This window comes from Amaranthus tricolor, chromosome 8 (assembly GCF_026212465.1).
Source record: "Amaranthus tricolor cultivar Red isolate AtriRed21 chromosome 8, ASM2621246v1, whole genome shotgun sequence".
Lineage (NCBI taxonomy): Eukaryota > Viridiplantae > Streptophyta > Magnoliopsida > Caryophyllales > Amaranthaceae > Amaranthus > Amaranthus tricolor.
Genome location: NC_080054.1, coordinates 23812198 through 23830843, shown reverse-complemented (window position 1 = coordinate 23830843; position 18646 = coordinate 23812198). Strand labels below are relative to the sequence as shown.

Sequence of the window (18646 nt, the reverse complement as noted above, 5' to 3'; positions counted from 1 at the left end):
AAATTGCATCGAAAAATCACGTGATTTTCACAGATATCATTCGAGATTCCAGAACAATCGATGTTCAGAGCTATAATGAAAAAAGATTTACCAGAACTCTTACTCGAGAACACATGCAGCTAAACAGATATTAGAAATGGATGATTGTAAACAAAGCTAAAGAGAATGAAACAATCAATTTACAGGAGGACCAAGGACGGCTTATACGACAACGCATGGCATTGGCTGAGCTCTACCAAATAAGTCGATGAAAGGAACGGAAAATACAGCTACAATGCCGTAAAACAGCTTCTATTCAACAATTGATGCCTAAAAACTTATGCTAATACTATTACTGAAGGCGGCCTCTACAAGTTGAAGTGAGTACGTCCATCTCCAGCATGCGACTCATATTGAAAGTCGAAACTAAGTTCATCCCCTGCAGCTATCTGCCATTACGTAGAGAAGAAGTTACAAGTGATAATAATGAAGATCGGAAAGAAACATAAAAAGAAAATAAAACTATTTTGAATGTTACCTAACGCTTGGAATGAGAGTTTGATTCTAGTGAACTGATGGACGGATAGATTGATAGAGGTGTTAGTTCGGGTTGTCAGAATTGGGCAAAAGGTCCTATTACCGTCATCAAGCATATAACAAACATAGGAGGTTAAGATTTAAAGGCATGACAAAGAAACGGAAGGAAAATGGGTGGAGATGGTGGTAGCACTTGGAAGTCGTTAAGGCGTTGAGGGAGGCAGAAAGAGTGACGGGATTTTGATCAACAGCGTCGTATTACAATACTACCCTCAGTAATATTGCCTTTAAACCAAGGGTATATTTGGCCTTGCGAGTAACATATTACTCGGAGTTAGAGAGACGAAGGCTACATATTACGAGCCATTAATCGAATGCACGGCCTTAATATGAAAGGAGGGGAGAGCCACTAGAAAAACAAAGTTCGTACCTCTAAAAACTAACAAAAGTTTAATTCAGTATCTAGCATTATTTATTTTTCTAGACATCAATTTCACTTACATCCTTCTTCGCGTAGAAACCGACATGCGCAAGTTGAAAATCCATGCTTTCCACAACGACCAGGTGACTAACAAGGTTGGGGCAGCAGCTAAATGAACAAACGCAACGAATGTCAGGCTAAGATTCAAACTTATAGAAAACAAAGTCAGGATATAGTTACGATGTAAAAAGAAAGACAAACAAACTGTGAAAATTGATAATGATAACGTACTGCAACAAATATTTGTCAAAAATGTTTTCTTGTATCTTTTGTAAGTGATTAAAAATGCATAACCCCAGATTACTAATCGTATTTATGATTCAAGAATCTTATCCTTAAGTTGACTCATAGCCCAAAACCGACCATAATTCGCTTTTTTTTATTCGCGATTCGCAGGGAGATTAGCAAATCATGCGACATTGGGCTTGCCCAAAAGAAAATTCTATATACTTCAGAATGAAAACATGAGAAAGCATGCAACATGTTTCACCAGGTAGTTTAGGCAACTCCATCCTCACCTGTGATTAATGAACCGTGAAACATTTCCATATTTTGTAGCGTCAATAATGTACTTGCCTTTACCCTCCATCCATTCACTTACACGTTGAAAATGAGCTGCCATGTCATAGAAATAACCACAACCTTCTTTTCCGCACCTAAGAAAAAAAATACTTAAGCAAAAACTTGGTAGCAAATTTGTAGGCGAGACCCTAAGGTCTGGGTCCAAACTTTTCAGACCCTATGGAATTGGGCCCGGGTCTGGATCCATAAAAAACTAGGGTGTGGATCTAGGTCTAGTGGGACCCAACCCAGATCCGACCCATGCAGATAGATGAAGGGTATGCCATGAACCTTTTACGTCTTCTACTGGCTTCCGGTTCATCTAATACCTCACCGACAAATTCACATACAAACGATCCGCACAATATTTTTTCACACGCTCGGACAGCCCAATCCTGTCAAGAAAGCAGAAAGTATCAGCCGATAGTCCAAAGACCAAAACAATCTCAAAAAAGTCTTCAAGAAAATCACCTTCTTTGTTTTGAAGACTTCCATTTTCACTCTAACCCCTTTTTGTAGGACCCTATTTGGGCATTTGCTACTACACTTACACAAGTGATTGCATTCATAAACAAGGTAATTATCCTGCAAATTCACCCAATTAATAAAAAGCGCAACCACCAACAGCTAAATATCCAATTTTCATAGAGAGCACGAATACATTAGTAGAGCACAAATGACATTTAGCATATATTTGGCCTTTGCCAAATGTAAAGAGCAAATTAAAGCAGGCATACACCCCATAAGAATAGTTACCTCAAGAACTAGGCAACCATTATCATCATAGGGAAATCTTTGCTCCATAAGCATGCCATTTTTATCTTTCGCATTCTCATAGTCATTGTTGAACAAGTAGACATGATCACATTTATTGGGAGAGCAAGCTGATTGTAAACAGCGACATCCCAACTGCAAATTCTGAAAGGAAGTCGAAAAATTATATTATTACACAAAATATCAAATCCACACACGAATACTCCGAAGAAGAAAGAAAATCTATATGATGCTTAAAGGTCAATGCTAGGCTGAAAGCTTTGAGAAAACAAAGCGGAAACAAGAAGCATCCAATATGAGAAACGAGTATCAAAAAACTTAAAACACTTTATCAACAGACTCATTCGTCAAGAAAAAAAATACGGAACTCATTTGAAGCTCATTTTTCTTGTTTAAAGTGAAGTTGGTAAGTAGAACTTGAAAATGAGCTTATGTACCTGCATATTGACATCAAAGGATTTCGCCAACAATGGCTTTGTAACATACGTAAAGCTCTCCCAAGGCATGAAAACGACTTGTCCGTCAAAATCATATACTGGATTATGAAGCAAATCGATCAGATCTTTATCTACGACACAACGAACTGGTACCCTTTCTTGTCCGAAGCTGATATCATCACACAAGATAATAGTTGTTTGAAAATGTCTCCACTTAAAATGATGTGGGTGTAAGACGACATGACACTCATCCATTTCACACTCATCTTGAAGTGAATTTGACGATGTATTATCCGCTATTCCATGATCATTAAAAGGGCAAGACGAAACAGACCCCAAAGCTTGATCTTCCATGGGTTTGCATCCTTTAGAGCAATTATACCCCTCTTGATGCCAACTTACAGGAGTATTATGCTCACTGCAAAGTTTAACTGCTTTCAAGTATAAACGAGCAGGCAATTCACCATATTTTTGCTCCAGAGACCTCTGAACACTATATTTGCAGCAAGCAGAACGCGCAATCGACAATATTTCATGATTACTAGGGCGAGGTCTTGTTTTTTGTGCTTTAGAAGACAACATTTTTGCAATGGCCGAGCACTGAGCCTCAGTTGGTCGAACTATGCTTGTCGTATCCATTACATGAGAAGGAACATTTAAACCTCCAGTACCTATACGATTAATGGGCTGCAACCGTTTTTTCAAAACTATGCTACCCTTATTTCTGAGTCTATAAGATGTTCCACCAAGACCCTTTTTAAATCTAGGACGGCTTAGTCTTCCTGATTTAAGTTTATAGGCATAAAAGCGGAGACCTTTTTTCTTTGGACGAGAACTGACTAAACTTGGCCCCATATGAGCTGCCTGATGGTGGCGACCTAAATCAGGCAGCAGATCAAACTTTAGACCACAGAACCTACAAATAAACTTTCGTATACTGCTCTGGCTTTCAGAATTGTCAACAGAAGGAGGGTTCAACAGAGTAGGTTTCTGTTGGGTGTCCGCCAACTGGAGACCATTGTCCCCTTTTTTCGACTGTCTAAAACCTTCGGTGTGTACCGATAAAACATGTGACCATAGCTCATTGGACTTACCAAAATGACTGCCACAAGGAATACACTGAATAAGCATGCAGTGCTCAACAAACTGAGCATGGTGTCTTTCCTGTACATGTGTCTCAAGAACCTTCCTATTAGTAAACGAATCAAGACAAATTGCACAAGCATAGCCCCTGAAAAGCCACTGTGCTTCCTTATTGTGACTATCTATCCAATGGGTCCCAAGTGATTGATCATCGGAAAACTCTTCGAAGCAAATTTTACATTTGAAACTTCCATCATCATCAGCCCCCTCTACTACAGTAACCATAGCTTGTTCCTCAACTGGAGAACGGGATATTTGTGCTTCCTTGTCCAGATTAAAGCCCCATATTCTAATCAGCCTCTCTTTTTCCATGGAAACCAACTTCCGTAATATTTCCACAACATGTAAATCTTTAGAAGCTTCTGATAACATCGACTGAAATTGAATCTCTCGGGGAACTTGGTTTCTTATGGATAATATGTTTTTGAAGAACTTGAAGAAAATCTCACATGCTTGGTGCAAATGCAGTTTTTCCTTCTGGGAAGAACAAGTCTTCAGAAGATCAAGAAACACTTCTTTTGAGACTATCCTACTTTTACCATTTCTAGCGCGTTTCAGCCAACTTGGTATATGGTTCTCACAGTAGAGTGAATGTCTCTTGGGGCTCTCTCGGCATTCAGCATGGCCTTCCTCCATGCCCAAACCAACACAAAAGGCAACCTCCATATTCTTACTGTTAGAGTCCTCGACCAGCTCCAGAAGCATATGAACAGCTTTTCCTTCACTAGATGCATTCCCCCCATTAAGTGAGGTCAAAGTCAAATGCTCTTCAAGAGGTCTTTGAGCTTCCTCAAACATGACAATTTCCTTGCATGTGTTCTCGGTTTTGTCTAGCAGCTCATGTTTTCTCTTCAATGTACTTCCGGGTGTATTTGAAGACAATGTTCCATCAGCATTAAGACGGTGTTTTTTACAAAAAGAAGTGCCCGGCAATGAGCGATGCTTGCATTTGCTACCTTGATTGGTGGTTCCTTGACACATAAATGCTTCAACTGGTGAAGTGAACTCTGATTTGAAAGATTCTGCTGCAAAATGAGAAGTCAAATGAACACAACAGTAATGATCACCATCATTAGCCCACCTCACGCATCGCCTTCCTTTTGCCTCAATATAAGCAACGCATTGCCTACTCTTGACCTTAGAACCAACGGATTTTGTATCAAAAATCCCGTTCGCGATTTCAAATCTATTATCTTCTTTCGGAGTGGGGTCCGTAAATGAAGTATCAAGCACGACATCATCCATACTATCCACGACATTACTCAGAGAGAAAGATTGTGCAATGTTAGAAGGCATGTGCGCATTATTGGCAGTCATAGTGCTTTCACCAGCAAAAAAAGTCGATTCAATCTCAAGAATGGTATTTTCCTGACGGCTCTTTTTTTCAACAACTGAACTGTGGGGCTCTGCACGCCGTACTTCGAGCTTAGGTCTCTTTCGGCTAATTTGAAGACTTGTGATTGATGGAATAACACTAGTATGCTCTACACCATTTTTTCTTGTCTGTTCGATGCCTCCACTGCCGGACACAGTATGAGTAATTGAAAAACTTTTCATGACTTCATTCTTCCACGTTTTCCATTCACAACCTAATGCTGGTTGCCCGTGCGCATCTCGAAGACTGTTGACTTCACTCCACAAAATAGAATCCACTAGCTCCTAGAGCAGTAAGATATAACAGAATCAAACACAAGCAAAAAAAAAAGTTAAATGAGTGAGTTCACAAGAATGTTTAAATCAAACACTGCTTAAAGTGTTTAAGGTCATTTCCAAAAAAGAGCATAAAAGGTACAAGGCAACAACCCAACACCATAAAGGCACAAAGCCCCACCAAAAGCGACAACAAAAACAAGAATCAACCCTATATAAGCATCAGTGTGGACCATAGTGTAAAAACAAGGCCGCATCAAAGTTTTCAAAAAAAAAAGAACCGATATTTTCCACATTGTTAAGGTGTAAAAAGCTGTATCAAGGAATATCTTATGGTTTCGACCGATAAACAGGCGTTACGATAACCGCATCACCGTTCTGTTACCACGAGGGGAATCGCAACTGTTACACTGTTTTTACACTATGGTGTGGAATAAGTATCCACCTTCTATGAAGGGCTGCTCAAAGCCACTCTTGTGTTAGGAACTGACAAAAAACATGAAAAACTAACAATTGTGCAGGCCCAAAATCCACATGAACCAAAAGAAACAAACACAAATAAACAAAAGGCTTGCAGGCCCAGTTCACCAGCAGAGCAGAGGACAGGAAACTGGAAACCTGCAGCACCACACAGGCCCCTGCACACACACACAACTAAACCGACAGAAACCCACTACCTACACTGCTTATCACCAGCAACCAGCATACTCGGCAAAAAGGGACCAGGAGAATGCAAAAATGCCTCAGCACAGCAACATTATTTAGGACCATTTCATCTAATTGCAATTTCAAACAAGATGTCCCTAGCAGCAGCCGTAAAAAGCGTTAGACCGTTACAAATATGAATTTATTCCTAATTGCCCAAGTACCATAGCAAAGTTCAGACCAACACAGCACAAGCAGCTTTTCGTTCTAATACTTCTTCCTACTAAGCTTAAAAAACATACCAATTTCATCCTTAAAGCTACAGCTAAAATCAATACGACTAAAGCTCTTTAAGACAAAGTCCTTTAGTGCAACCAAATAGGAACAATCATGAAAGACATTGGCATGCGAATCATCAACATCCCTACATAACTCACAAATGGGGTTGAGATTGATACCCCGTTTACATATTCTATGAATAGTAGGGAGCCTACCTTGGACCATCAACAACACACAAAACACAGCTCTAGGAGACGCAAGATTATTACCAATAAGACATCTCCAACCAACATTATCAAAATTTCCAAGCAACATATGATATACCTTCTTAATGCTAAACAAACCACCAAAGATCATATCCCAGCAACCCATATCTCTAATAACACACTTTTTCTCAATTATCCAACATCCATGATGCGGTGGTGGGAAGTTTCTAATCCACAAGTGAAATAAATTTCATATAGTAGTTGTGAATCCATATGATCCAAAGACGATCATTTTTTACCTAAATAGCCCAGAGTTGTTGCACAATGGCAACCTCATTCCATACTCCAATGTTATCCAAATTGAGACCACAAACCATTTAGGAAGACACATATTTTTCCAAGCAACAACAGAAGTTCTTGAGGCAGCATCGTTACTCAACCAAATTAAATCTCAACAAGCAAAAGAACTTTCTTAGGAAGAAAGAACACTTGAACTCAAAATTCATACATATAATATAGATAATTAAATGAAATAAGGAGAAAAATCAACGAAGATAGAAATTCTAGTAGGCCAAGAGATGGTCCATGGCTAAATATGCAAGACCCACACGAGGCTTACTTGTTACCACATTAGACAAGGGAAAAGAGAGTCCCTCTACCTCTTCAATTCCTGATGCAAGGCACTTTTAAAAAAAGGAGAGAAAAGAGGGAAAATGTCGCAGTGGTCAACTTCAGACTCTCACTAGGGTTGAATTCTGTGGCTCTAACATGTCTTTAAATGTTTCTTAATAAGATATCAGAAAATTTCGGCCAACAACATGAAAATGACATTAAAGGATCATATGCAATGTGTATTAAGACAGTTAAAAATATGCTTAACATTAAAAGGATTATTCATCTTCTAACTTCTAAGGGGCACTCTCACTCAAGATCAACTCTCCCCCACACCTAACAGCCGCAGGTACTAACTGCTAACGTACTAACATCACTGCCAAACACATCCAATTCTATGCAGGAAAGTAGAGCAAAGACAAATGGATACCTCCTTTAGGAGCTCAATGGAATCTGCACTAAGGGATTTCTGGCATTTCTCAACCCACAGATGGAAAGAATGTCTCATCCAGTTAGCATCAAAGTACTGTTGTAATAGCATCTGTAAGAAAAGGTTTGAGAGAATAGTTCACTAAATAAAGTTAGAGGCAACTCAAAGTTCAGAGAACATATGGAAAAGAAAATAGTTCAGAAAAGAGCAAAATAATTAAATAATGATAACATTTAGAAATAAGGGCTCTCATTCATGCACAGGATTAGGAGTTTACATTCTGGAGCTTTAAGAGCAATTTTCCAAGATCAGGATAATTTTTACAGCGAGAAGCCTCCGCAGCAAACTCCCTCCATACAACTAAATCACGAGCAGTTTCAACCAGCACCTAAAACAAGTGATCCTTATTAAGAAAAGGGCAAATAAGAAGACTTCAAAACTGACAAGGATTAAAATAGCATCATACTGGTCTAAAAAGACAGCTTGTATCCAATAATTGATATCTGGCACACTATAAGAAATAAAGTGCAAATGAAGACATTTGGTGGGAAGTTGGAGTTGCGGAAAAGCGAGAACCAAAGAATTGCCTGCGTTAGTTTGGTAAGTGCAATATCAGGCATCAGCCTCAAAATGCACCAGTATATGTAGAGAGAAAAGGGTTTAGACCTTATGGGGTTTGGGGAGGATGATGACTTTGATGGAGACAAACTAATAGAATATAACTGAAGAGAAAAAAATTGAGGAGGAGGGTCTTTGCGAACAACCTCAAAAAAATTATTTTTTGCTCATGCAGCAGATTGATCTGATAGGATTAAGGCTTTGACACCCTTTTACTAGCATAAAGCATTGGAAAAGAAATCAAATTAAGACATGTTAAAGCTTATCAAAAGGAATTTAGACCTAAAAGTTGACACCTGAATAGGCAGCTGGTCAACAATATTCAACATGCCAATTACTAGCTTTTTCATGATAAAGCGGCGTGCAACAGTCAAATCTTCAACCAGTTGAACTCCAATTTTATGTGACCGATGTGCAATAGGCTGTGGAAGCTCGTCAATTGCACAAACAAGCAGCGTATCAGCCCAAGAATAATGCTTTTTGTGTGGAAAGAATATTACAATATAACTCTTCCTGTCATGAGTCGGCTTTGCTTTAACAGTTGCTAATGGCCAGTCAGCCCTTTCGCATTTGATTCCAGCTTGCCACTTCCCTCTCCACTATACTTGCATAAAAGAGTAATACAAGCACAAGGATTAAAAATTGCACCATTATGTAATTTTAAAATGAAATAAATGTCTTCTAATGTACATTGCTAGAATGATATATTTTTATTTACGCCAAAGTAACTGTCATAATTCGATAAAAAAAAAGTACCTTTCATGATTTTAAATATTTAATCAAATAATCAGAAACTACTTGGATGCAATCCATTTTATAGAATATGATATTAAAATATTTTGCTCTTGCTTTATAAAGGTAAAATTCATTTCGCTATATTGATAAGCAAAATAGCAAATATTACAAAATTTTATTTTAACTTCACTAGATATTGTTCACGTTATCACAATGTACTTATCAAGATACAATTTTAAAAACATGTAATCATAATGATTGAAATGATTCATCAATTTAGTATCTCTTGCTATTAGATAGAATACATCACACATAAAATTAAAATATAATCATAATAAAAAGAGAATATATATTGCGTATAAAGTTTCATGTGATAAAAAAAATTAATAGAGCATCAATTTGAAAATTGTCAACTCTCACTCTATTAAAGCTACAACACAATATCAAAATAAGTAAACATTGAAAAGAAAAAAAACATGAAAATAGAATTAAAATGTATGTAACAACTATTCAACATATTAATCTTTAGCATAAAATCTTTCTTATTTCCATAAATAAGGAGTAGGTTACATAACATATCAATTATATTTTTTTTGTATTTTTTAAAATTCTAGCATAGTTAGCATAAAACTTAATCAAAAATTTGTTACTTTTCATATCTTGTGTATATATTCAAACTTAGCATAATATTTATGATGATTTGTCTTACAATTTTTTTATAATTTCACACATAAATATTATTTTGGCGATGTATATAGATGATTTCCCTTATATATTTATGCCCCTTATTTTGATAGGGCCAAAGATATATAGTTCTTTGTTTTTGGATTATAATGGACTCTAGTAAAACGACTCATCAAGTCCTGTGCACTTCTTATTTATGCAAAGTTGGACGTGATGTCTGCTACCAAGAGTCAATCGGAAACAACTTCTTTGATAATGTTAGCACTGACAAGAATAAACCTAACCCCCCAACCTAGGTTGGACTGGGAGCCACTCAATAGAATTGGGATAATGTAATGTAATAGAATGGATTTATGCTATTATATAGAATACACATTAAGATATTAATACACATTGATATTTAGTCATTGTATAATAGATTTCAAAAGTGTTATTTTTAACTTTTAAAACGTTGTTTGTATAAATTAAGAAGTTTATTAGGCAAATAAACAGCTATTTATCAATCATAGTACTATATATCACACTCACTATAATCAATCATCTTGGTGTAAAAGATATTATTTTTTGTTCCTACTGAATAACAATCAAACTCAATGAATTGATCAAAACTATCATTTTTATGTTAAAATCACATTTTTCATCTTCAGACTACAAGTTTAGGTAGAGGAAAAATTTTAATTGCAACCAATAGCTTACTTACCCAAATAAGTCAATATAATACACATTACATTACCCAAATTCCATTAAGTGGCTCCTAGTCTCCTACCTAAGGTGGGGTTTTGGGTAGGGGTCAAATGTATGTAACCTTACCTTTGTTAGTGATAACACTAACAAAGAGGTTGTTTCCGATTAACCCTTGGTAACAAACATCATGCGCAATTTTACATAAATAAGAAATGCACATGATTTAAATGAATCGTTTTATGTAGTTAAATTTTTTAAAATTTCAATATAATCATCATCATCATACCCAATGTATCCCGCTCATAGAAAACTATAATCAGGGTTTGAGAAGGGAAGAAAGCCGACAGCTCATACAAAACTATAATCATTGAAATTTTTTAAAATTTCAATATAATATGTAGTCAAATTTTTTTAAGTCCCAACTATTCCCTTAAAAATACACGGAAGTTTTTTTGATGAAAAACGACACGTATCAACTTCATTTTTGTTTCAATTATTATATATCATATAAGATTTTATTTTATCTTATTATTAACCCTAAGGATAACAATCATAAAAATAGCTGAAGGGGAGAGGGGGGAGATAAAATTAGTGCAATCTTAGCATAGTAAAACGATGTAGTTTGCAGAGTTGCAATAATCAAGTACGCCAATGTAGAACATTGAAAACATATAAAAGAAACCATACCTTGACCCATAACGCTAGGGATTCACCTTGCTCCGGCCACTTGGATGCTGATATAGACAACTCCTCTTCCTTATTTTCAGAAAGTGGCTCACTATCAATAGTGTTCACATCTACATGAGAATTTTGAAAATCAAGGCACGCATCTTTATATTGGACCTGCTCCTCTAGACTATCATCACCATGATCAAGGAAAGCCCTAGTTAACTTTGGGCCATTCAAATCAGAACTACAGCATGACCCATTAGCGCTCTCTTCTACAACAAAAGCTTCCCCATCTACATTTTGAACTTCGCATTGCATTGTGTGTATGGCCCCTTTCAAAATCGCTAGACTACAGTCCGACTTCTCGTCTAAAGGGCCTTGTTTGGTGTGTTTATCGCAATCGGACTTTGTCTCTTCCACAGACTCCATGACTGGTTTCTCTTGACAGTGACGAGACTTTTCAGCATAGAGGAGGATAGAATGCGTGAGAACTTCCATATCACCCGAAAAACAATCGCAATGCCATCCTAATTATTTAAATTTTAATCAAAATTCAAATGCTTGTGGAAAATCAAGGAGTTGTATGCATAACAAAAAGCTGTAATTAGATGGAGTATGCAGTCAAGTACATACAATTTATATGGGAAAATCACACATTACACTATGGCTTACACAGAGACAACTGGATTGTATAAGTACTAACTGATAATGCTTAATGCATCAAAAACCTAAATAAAAACCAATAACAATAGCAAAGAATCAGAGAAGTGATTGAGACTATCAAACAAACAAAACTAAATTTATGTCATCCAATTAATTGAATTAAAAAGTTTCATTTAGAAATTGTTAATAACCTAAAACTAGTAAATTACTCTCTTTGTCCCTTAACATTTTTAACAAATTCATTTTGAATTTGCTCAATATTGCTACATCCATTTGACCCAAGCTCACACCAGGCTTAAACTTTTCCTTTGTAGGGACCTCATATGCTAGGCAATACTCGAGTTGAAGGATTCCCTTCGATCGCAACCTCCTTGTGAAGAGGGTATTGGTTTGCCCTCTTTCCCACCTTCCCCATACCCTGCCTTGGGCGGGACTCATTGGGATGATGATGATGACGACGACGACTTAAATCTCACACCAACTTTTGATCCCACCATATTTGCATCTCATAAACTCTACCAAACCAAATATTCAACCTACTACTATATGATGTAAACGAATTATTTAGCAAGGGAGTGTATAGACCATGGAACAAAAATGAGATTGTTCCGTAAATAATGGTCGTTTTATAACGGATATTGGGCTAATCGTTCGGCAAAACCCCATTACGTGACATGTGATTCAAAATCATGGAGTAACATGGCATTGTAAACCTATCATTCTAACATATTAGCCATCATAATCTTTTTTCTAAAATATGTATTAGGTTCTTAAAAATATATTAGAAGCTTTAAGTTAAATACATGTCACAGTTAACTTGAATTACTTTAATAAAATGAATATTTTGCAAGTTAATAATATACGATGTGATGTCTACAAAACGAGTCATAAAATGAGGTGTCGCGTCTGCGACATTGCGACCACTACTACAACCTCCGACTTTTTTCTATGGCCGGGAAAAGGAGAAGGAAACAAACAAAACAATCTAAAAATAGAGACTCAAAAAATTACATTATAAAGAGAATTATAAAGAGTGTAAACAACAATTGTAAAGACGTGTAAACAACAAACTAAAAGCATCATTAGAAAACGTGGATAGTATTTTAGAAGGAAACTTTCCTCAGTATTTTGTACTAAATAGATTGAAGGGAGTTAAAAAATAGAAAAGTACGACATGCCATATAGATTACTATATCGCAAGTTGGGGAGAAAGAGAGGATAAAACACTTAAAAGGTAGAAAGGATATGGAAGAAACACTTTAAAGTCTAATCATCAATATGAAATACACAAATTGTTTTAAGAGACGATCTCTCTGAGAGACACATTAGATATATGGGTTAAATAGCCCATTAATACAAATCAAAGAGATATAAGAATGTGGGCTTTTTGTTTTGAGAGACGATCTCTCACAAGAGTAGTTGTATGAAATATCAAGATCAAAAAATGAAAACATTGATTTCAACAAAAATAATAATTAATCAAAAATCTTTTAAATATCAATTTTACTTTTCATTGTATCAATCAAAACATTCCTAAAACCACCAATATCTTTAAATAAAATATAGAAAGAAGCTTAAAAGGACTTAAATTTCCTATTTTTGTTTCTCATTATATGAGAAAAAAATGTTTACTTATAATTGCAATTTTTGAGCATATATTATTTTCCCAAAAGAACGATACTTACCAGAAAATAAGTTTCAACATATAAGAAAATAATAACTTCATCTATTGTTTCAGTTGCGCCACCAAAATTTGAAAGTGTGTCAAATTCAATATGTGTTGTCAACGAAAACATGCTTCTATGTGTCGACACTAGACAGGTTACTCAACCCAAAATTCACAAACAAAAGTAAAATGCAAAATGATAACACTTAACTAAGTTTTATCATTCTCTAATCTCTATCACCTAATCACTTAATTAACTTTCCTTATTTAAAATAAAATGTTCAGTAATTAAAAATCTTATGCATTACTTTTCATTTAGTTTAATATCAACACACTATTGCATATTGGTAAAAAATAATTACCCACATAAAACCAATATTCAGTAAACAAATTTAGTGCATAACCTTTTACTACACTAAATCTTGGGGGAAAAAAATTTAGTAAAACAAAAACTTCTACATAAACTTAAAAGACATTTTATAGGGAGAAAGCAAAGGTGCATGACCTAAACTTTTTTGTTAGCTATTACTTAAATTTTTTCTTCTGTTAAAATATAACGCAAAATTTTTCTTCATTTACGCAATAAAAACCTTTTCTTCGGTTAGAACGTAACGTAAACAATTCCTTTCGTTAAAACATTACATAATAGGAGTATTTTCCTTCAATTAAACCTTTTAGGAAATTTTCTCTATCTTTATAAACTTAACATAAACTCATTTAAAACATTACTATATCAGATTAGATTCATATCTTCTTCATTTCCGTTTCCTTTTCCGCATTATATGGTACTTGATCGGCTTTCAGCAGCCAAGGGAGGAGGGAACCTACTGAAGTACTAATAATCAAAACATGGTCATATGGCTAATAATGAACCAATATTTCATCAATGTAGAAACCAGAGCATGACTATTGACATGATTAGCCAAATTAAAACATAACCAAAACCTTAATCAATCGAGCTATTCTTGTGAGAGACCGTCTATCAATGAAACGACCTCAAAACAAAGAACCCATATGCTAATAATTATATTGGTTGGGTTGTTCAGCCCATGTACAGAGAGCGTCTCACAGTAAGACCTACTCCACAAGAATTTGTGATATGTGACATTAATCAAGTCCAGCTGAAGAAGATGCTCTATGGGCACAATTTGCAATTTACAAACTAAGTAGTAAAAGAATCAAAATCAAAATCTTATACCCAATGTATCCGGCTCATAGAAAATCAACAAACTAGCGTAATATTTGTGCATTTGAATTCCTAATAAAACTTTTTATGTACCTTACAAAATCAGCAGCCTTGGGACATAACCAACAGAAGCTAAATTTCACTGATTATTGACAAATTAAAATCTCAGCATCCACACCACTTGAAAACCCTAAATCAGAAACAAAAAAAGTTTCAATTTTTACACAAATATTCAATAAACAACCAAAAATTAAATTCATAAATATGTTAGTTTCAGGTGAAACCTAGCACAGATCTAAAAATAACCCAAAACCCACATACAACATTATCCTACAAAGTGGGTCCAAATCACAAAAATAAAAAGTACCAAGTACAATTACAACCAAAATTCTACCTGGGTAATTTTCAAATCATGTAAAAACATTAAATTGATCTAGGGTTTTTCATTATTTAACCTAAAAATTCTTTTTTTTTTCTTGCTTCAAGAGGGTGACTAACTGGACCAACTGTAGATGTTGCTGTTGTTAAAACGAAGCATATCTAAAAGGGTCACCAATACATTCAAGAACGTGACATAAAATTAAAAAATACGACACTTTTTTATGTTCTTAGTTCTTTCCTAACAAACCAAAATAATAATGCAGATAGAATTTGGAACAAGTATGAATAAACAAAATTAAATTCAAATAAAATAAAATAAAATGAAAATAGGTTAAAAAATTTGTGGGAATAATAATGTAGGAGTAGATGAGTAGTAGTTATACCTTATTTTTTAGCCATGGTTGGTACTTTTATTTCAGTAAAGGGAAGGGTTGAAATTGATGTGTGTTTGCCTTTCGTTTTCTCTCTCTCTTCCTCTAAACAAATCTGGTTTTTTTGCTAACCAATTATTAAATCAATGTACCCTACAATTATAACCCTTCTTCTCTTTTTTTTCTTTTTGTTTTGGGTTTTTATATGTTTAGGCTAAGGTAAAAAATTAGAGATATTAAAAAAATTGTCGTGAATTTAAATTTTTTTTTATCTATTCTAAATTAGAAAAAAATTACAATCGGTATTATTAAGAAATAATAAAAGAAAAAGAGAGAGAATAAAGGAGGATTGTAAATTGAGGTTTTTGTAGGTATTTGTCTAATAAAAGTATTCTTGATATGAATGAACAAATATTAAAAAAAAAAACAAGATATTTCTAATTTATCAATTACATAGAGGAAAATTAAGACAAGGATGAAAGGTTAAGGATTGGCTTGGTTTTGAACATTCAAAAAATAAATTAAAAGTCTATCAAGAAATATAAAAATTTGCTAGACTTTGTTGTCATTTAAAGCGTATAAAGGTTATTGAAAATTATAATTAATTAAATCAAATAAATTAATTTAATCAATAATTAATAGGAAATATCCTAAGATTGCAAAAACTTTTTGTTATAGTATAAGCATAGGCGCAGCTCGCGACTTTTGCGCTGGTTTTTGCAATGTTCGTTTTATTTGGTTTTGTTAGTCATGCAATAACTACTTAAGGTTATTATGGTTATATTAACTGAATTATTGGGATGAATTGATTTAATATCGACATCGATTTATAAATCGATGTTGCGGTTCATGAAGTGACATATTACTTCATGAATGATTGTATGATTTTCTATAAATATAGAAAATAAGTGTAAGTTATTTCTTATATGAGATGTACATGGAATATACATGCAATATTTGATTTTTCTTTTCTTCTCTAGTATTTTACATAGAGAACTTGCAATCTTCAATTGTACATTTTCATTTTTCTTCCACTTAAGTTTTCTCATATCGTTCTAAGTTCCTTGTGCTAGGAATTTTATATAATTCTTTGTATCTCATAATATATTTTCGGTTTATATTCTCAAGCACCGTAGTAGGGAGGAAATGATGCTTTAGGAAAGAGCATCTTGCCTAGAATTAATATCAAGTTCACATACAAAATATTTTTGTTACTATGTTCGATATATGGTGTTCCTCACGATGAAGTTCACATTTGGTGTATGTTAAGCAAAAGTTTGAACTTGTCATATGTTTTTGCAACATACTAATTTTATGTAACTTTATTTCATATGTTTGATTAATAAAATTAAAGTTACATTTACAAAAAACTTATATAGAAACTTTGATTTGGCTTTACATTCTATTTCTTTTTTATTTGATTTATTTCATCTAATTTATAATTGGTATATAAGAAAAGTAATAAATGTCGAACTCATAAGAGTAAAATGATAAATGATTTTAAACAGAAATTAAAAAAAATTATAGAGACCATTACCAATTTGATGAGTTAAATAGAAATGATTTACATGAGAAAGACGAGACACCTTTAAATAGAAATTAAGTACAAATTAAAGGGGTGAAAGGGAGTAATTTTAAAGATTAGAGTTATTATTGAGTATTCTTATAGATGGGATTCAAAGTTTCCTTTTATAACCCTGAAGACCTACTCGTAGACATAACTTAAAAGGTTTTTTTTAGGGGTAGGATTTTGGGTTCAAGGGGTAATTTTGACTTTTCGATATTCTTTATGAAGGAGTATTTGTTTATCAGTGGGCTTTGGCTGGGCAGCTTGGTCGCCATTCTTTCAGTATCAACTATCAATGGCAAACCAAAAGATTTGTAATATTATACGGAGATTAAGAAATAGATTATATTTACTCTGTTTTTATTATTCTTCCCATTGGCTTTTTTTTACGAATTTCAATGCAAATTTAAAGGTCAAATAATTTAAATTACGAAGTTTTTAAAATTCTATAAGGTTAATATTTAGATTGTATGTATTGAGATGAATCTATTAACATCCTATATGAATATGTTTTTTCATATCGATTGATAAGAAATCATCATACCCACTATATCCCGTTCGTAGAAAACTATAGTCAGGGTTTAGGGAGAGAAGGACGGCGGAAACTCATACCTTTAAAGGAGAGCGCGGCCAAAAGAATCCCCAGCTCGAGAAAGGTTAAAAGAATTTTCTGCAGCGGGAAAGATAAATAAACTACATATAGAATATATGTAAATTATTTGGAAAGAATATATGAAAACAGAGAAAATAACTAATAATGAGATAATTATAAAAACTAAAAATAAAAATTGGACAAATTTATTAATACAGAGCATAATGGTATTATATGATATGAGTATGTCTTTGACTATTGGAAAAAACAAGGAGTTGGTTGGTTACTTGGTTTGTTTAATGGGAAAAAAATAGTCTAGTTAATTCTTAAAACTTAAATCCAAAATGTAAGCATTTTTATGTGGAAACCTAAGATTAGGTATGTTCGCAGTTATAAATTGTGAACAAAAAAATGGTCAAAAAAAGTCGAAATTGTTTGTTCGCAGTTAGTAATTGCGAATAAAATGAAAACAATGTCATAACGTTAGAAGGGACCAAAATGGTGGAAACCATGTTTGTTCGCGAACAACAATGTTTTTGTTTTTTTTTTCGTTCTTTTTAACGTTATGACATTGACTCTCTTTTGTTCGCAGTTATTAAGTGCGAACAAATAATTTTGACTTTTTCTGACCAATTTTTTTATTCGCAATTAATAACCGCAAACATACCTAACTTTAGATTCAGACATAAAAACGCTTATATTTGGAATTAAGTTTACTTGAAACTCATTTTTTTATTTTTTTTGTTAAATTTGCTTAATTGTTTCAAATTTTCCACACGGTGATAGCCTCTCTATTGGGCTGGCCCAAGATTTACTTTATGTTTTAAAGTGATCACTTATAACGTTATAATGATCACTTACAATCTTAAAATATTCACTTTTTATAGTATTAGAGTGATTATTTATAACTTTAAAATGATCACTTACGATTTTAAAGTCACCAACTAAAAAATATATTATGGGTCCATCTCATATAAGATGAGTTGGTCTAGTTTTAGATCTATTCTATTTTAAGTTCAAATATGCTTTTGGGCAGTTGGGGAAGCCAAATCCAACTTTTTTGATAGAAGGAAAAATTAATCAAATATTGCAACAC

The 18646-nt window shown here is 34.0% G+C and overlaps 1 protein-coding gene across 4 annotated transcripts; it reads right to left on the bottom strand.

Annotated features, from left to right (window-relative positions):
• Nucleotides 1-114: 114 nt before the first annotated feature.
• On the bottom strand, nucleotides 115-15544 carry LOC130820483 (histone-lysine N-methyltransferase SUVR5). Of its 4 annotated transcripts, none has more exons than XM_057685877.1 (13): nucleotides 15404-15544; nucleotides 14733-14829; nucleotides 11143-11651; nucleotides 8649-8951; nucleotides 8012-8122; nucleotides 7735-7845; nucleotides 2770-5571; nucleotides 2315-2476; nucleotides 2030-2143; nucleotides 1850-1953; nucleotides 1516-1653; nucleotides 1018-1105; nucleotides 115-428 (listed from the first exon to the last, which is right to left on the bottom strand). In XM_057685877.1, the coding sequence occupies exons 3-13, from the start codon at nucleotides 11620-11622 to the stop codon at nucleotides 348-350; spliced, it is 4494 nt and encodes a 1497-aa protein (XP_057541860.1). In that variant the 5' UTR covers nucleotides 11623-11651; nucleotides 14733-14829; nucleotides 15404-15544; the 3' UTR covers nucleotides 115-347. The 4 variants fall into 4 exon arrangements, with proteins under 4 accessions (XP_057541860.1, XP_057541859.1, XP_057541861.1 ...); XM_057685876.1 differs by lacking the exon at nucleotides 15404-15544 and adding an exon at nucleotides 15034-15393; XM_057685878.1 differs by lacking the exon at nucleotides 15404-15544 and adding an exon at nucleotides 15095-15393.
• Nucleotides 15545-18646: the final 3102 nt, after the last annotated feature.

Excerpts from the sequence above, each read along its gene's own strand:
- LOC130820483 (XM_057685877.1), bottom strand. The coding sequence starts at position 11,622 with ATGGAAGTTCTCACGCATTCTATCCTCCTCTATGCTGAAAAGTCTCGT. Across the intron at positions 7,846-8,011 it reads TGCTCTTAAAGCTCCAGAAT|ATGCTATTACAACAGTACTT; the intron begins GTAAACTCCTAA and ends CTTTTCTTACAG. Across the intron at positions 5,572-7,734 it reads CCATTGAGCTCCTAAAGGAG|GAGCTAGTGGATTCTATTTT; the intron begins GTATCCATTTGT and ends TTACTGCTCTAG.